At 38.1% G+C, this 3,724-nt stretch overlaps 1 protein-coding gene across 2 annotated transcripts in view; it reads right to left on the reverse strand.

Annotated features, from left to right (window-relative positions):
- Positions 1-3,724, reverse strand: part of Aimp1 (aminoacyl tRNA synthetase complex interacting multifunctional protein 1) — a 31,632-nt gene that overhangs the window by 16,041 nt on the left and 11,867 nt on the right. For both annotated transcript variants that reach the window (XM_010641553.3, XM_010641554.3), the window contains exons 4-5: positions 3,551-3,715; positions 400-611 (exon numbers count right to left, since the gene is read on the reverse strand). In XM_010641553.3, coding sequence (XP_010639855.1) covers positions 400-611; positions 3,551-3,715 — 377 coding nt within the window. The remainder of the gene's footprint in view (positions 1-399; positions 612-3,550; positions 3,716-3,724) is intronic.

The following is a 3,724-nucleotide window of genomic DNA, read 5'->3' on the forward strand; positions in this document are numbered from 1 at the left end:
CTTATACAAAATTAAAACGTTTAAAAATAATACATCTTTTACTTTCTATTCTAATGAATTCTACTTTAATTTATAGATCTTTTTCAGGGTTTTACAGGTTTTTTCTTCTGAGACAGGTTCTCACTGTCTAGTTCAGACTGGCCTTGAACTCATGTAGCCCAAGGTGGCCCTCAAGTTGAGATCCTCCTGCCTCCGCCTTTATCAGTACTGGGATTAGAGCTGTACACCACCATGATTAGTTCAGCTTTTTTGTGGAATTCACAGACTAATCATTTGTACTAATCAGTATTAGCTTACATCATTTGGTCATCTGAGACAAAATTGTAAAGTAAAGACATCAAGAACGAGGGTAGGAAGGTGACATACCCATGCAGTTGTAATTTTAGGCATACACTCTACCTGTTCAAGAGGAATGTGATTCACCAGGCCGCTGACAACTGTTCTTGGGGCTGTTTCTCCAATGTCTATTTCTTCTACATACAAAGAATCTGCATCAGGGTGCTTTTTGGCATTCAGGATGCATCCAATTCGAAGATCCAGCCGGGAAACATCTACTGGCTTACAGTCAGCACTTCCTGCTGCAGGCAGCTGCTTTTTCTCCTTCTTTTCTCCTAAAAGGTATTCATCAAGGGGCAACCATCAGACTAAATCAAAACTGCTATGAGAAACCCGCGGCAGCAACACTAACGACCTTAAACAGAAAACAAATTATAATGCGCGGCAGCAACACTAACGACCTTAAACAGAAAACAAATTATAATGCTCACCCCTATCTTCACTTAAAAACAAAGAATTACTTAAGTTCTCAAACCTCAAATATTATTTTAGCTATTCCTCTGAAAACCATCTATAATCGCTTCTCGACCTTTTGGCTAAGATCAAGCATGAAAAACCATCTACATTTCTCATTATAGATACAGAGCTTGGCAAACTATGGATCATGGGCTCAACTTAACCTGCTGTGTATTTCTGTAAGTAAAGTCTTCCTGGAACACAATCCATGTTCACGCACTCTCATCTCTGGAAGCTGGGCACTGAGGGATGACGGGCACCGGGGGACACCAGGCATTACAGCACAGCTGAGTGGATGTGATGAAGACTCTGTGGCCCCAAGGCTAACACACACTCAATGGCCTTTTACTTTTAAAAGTTTGCCTTTCTCTGGGACACAGCTTTAGAAAAATCCTTTAAAATTTTTTACTGGGTTCTTTTGAAGATGAAAATCCTTTATTTAGAAAATACAACCTAATTAATAGTCAGATGTAATAAAAAAATAGGCAGATGTAGACTAAACTATAGTGAAATATGATTTCACTGATAAAGCATATTACCCTACTTCTAGGATCTCTCAGAAGTGGCCATCTTACATATATATATATATATATATTTAAAATTTTTTACTGGGTTCTTTTGAAGATGAAAATCCTTTATTTAGAAAATACAACCTAATTAATAGTCAGATGTAATAAAAAAATAGGCAGATGTAGACTAAACTATAGTGAAATATGATTTCACTGATAAAGCATATTACCCTACTTCTAGGATCTCTCAGAAGTGGCCATCTTACATATATATATATATATATATATATAAGGCTACATCCCCAGCTCTTTTCAGTTTCTATTTTGAGACACAGTCTTACTAAGTTTCTAAATTGCCCAGACTGGGCTCAATCTTGATTCTCCTGCCTCAGCCTCCCAGAGTGCTGAGATAACAGGTGTGCAGCACCACGCCCAGCTACCAAATCTTAAATTATCTTTGTGTGATTACCTATATATATTTATAACATAATCTATAGCCATATTTTTTTAAACTTTTACTTTGGAGACATTTGAAATATCTTTATTAGGAATCCACATTTCAGAAGTGATTATAAAAATGAAAATCTATAACACAAGCTTTGTTATGGAAAGAGGTTTTAAAAATGTTTCACTGACAAATGAATAATGCTCAAGATGTGTGTGAGGTACTGAAGAAACGCCATATGGGGACTCAAGCCTGTGCAGGAATAGAATATCCAAAGTGGCGATCCTATACCCAAGCTATATGCTACAGTCCTGTGTAACCAGCACTACTCAATGCATTATGTGCCAGCCACATATAACCACTCACATAAATTTTAAATTGTCACAACTAAATTAGAAATTGTTCTTCAGTCATGCTGACCACATTTTAAAAGCTCAACAGCCACAAGCAGACTTTGGCTCCCCTGTTGAGCCAGGCAGACGTGATGCTCTTCTGCCCCTCAGGGAGTTCCCCAGACACAGATGCTCCAGACCGAGGCTCCCTGGGTTCCGTGCTTTCCCTTCCTCTAAAGGATGCTGTCACTTGGAGCTAGAAGGCTGATTAGTCCCACAACCAGAACAACACTGCCTCTCCTCAGAAGACGGACAACACACATCCTGTAAGAATGGGCTCTACGACTCTTTTGTTTCTACTTCTTAATAAAATTTATAAAGAAGTGGATTTTGCTTTCTTTGCAATCATACCACCTAGTGGTGAAGTTACATAAGAGAACATAACAGCATCTACCTCTTTCTAACTCATGAAGCTACTTACAGATTAACCTAAAGGAACTGACAAGTAAGCCATGCTAAACTGGCTTAGGCTGGTTCACAAATCCCTCAGACATTTTTTTATTTTCCAAACAACAAACTACACTGAAAAAAACAACCACAAAAGGCAATTATGAACATAATGCAAGGTCTGTATACCAAATTTAAAAAGCACTTGTTTAGACATATCTGGTAAAAATGAATTCTAATAATAAGGGGAGTATAGGGCTGGGTTTTTGGCTCAGTGGTTCCGTCGCCTGCCTCGCAAGCACAAGGGACAGAGTTCGATCCCCGGTACCAAGGGGGGAAAAATGTGGAATATAGTTGAAAGGGAAAAAACAGTTTTAGTATCAAGGTAGCAGAAAAGATGAGGTTTTAATACTGATTCAGATGAAATAAATCAAAAGAATTTCGACTAACACTTAACAAGTTCAGAACTGAATTCTAATTTTATTTGGTGATAGGAACTGTAAGACTGGTTGCTTAATTAAGATGGAGAAAGAGGGACAGATTAGGATGACTGCATGATCTCAAGCATGGCTGTCTAAGTAGACAGTGATTCTATTTACGATGTAAGTTCTATGAGTTCCAAAAACTTAAGACCTCGTGCCTTAGTTCAGACAACACGCTTTGACTGCTATCTCTTGCCTATCTTCACAACTGGTTTGAAGCTACCATCTTATCTGTGACACCGGGAAATTATGCCCCAAATATTCACCAAAATTCAGTCATACCAAAGTATGTATGGTTTCCTACACTGCATCTCTGTTTTTACTTAAGCTGGTCCCTCTGCCTGGAAGGCCAGCTTCACCCTGCTGATCTTTCACACAACCTTTAGAAGCAAGTTTCCATGTCCCAACAGCATATTGTTGCTCATTTTATTCTAGTTCATAAGTTTCAACTTTTTGTTTGATACCATTATCATCAGCATCAAAAATGTTAACATCATTTGATAAACCGATCAAGAGTCAAATATGCTTAATAGTCAAAATTACCTTTCTTTTCAGTTTTCTCTTTCATCTTTTTTTCTTCTCCTCCCTCTTTTCTAATCTGTTCTTTGACACCAGAAGATACAGTTATCGGTGTAGACTGTACCACATTTTCAGCAGTCACAGAATTGGCTTGTGGTGGAGTATAAGATGGGCATAGTATTTGCTTCACTGTGACAC

This window comes from Fukomys damarensis, unplaced genomic scaffold (genome assembly GCF_012274545.1).
Source record: "Fukomys damarensis isolate Sample0158 unplaced genomic scaffold, DMR_v1.0_HiC HiC_scaffold_25, whole genome shotgun sequence".
NCBI classification, from domain to species: Eukaryota; Metazoa; Chordata; class Mammalia; order Rodentia; family Bathyergidae; genus Fukomys; species Fukomys damarensis.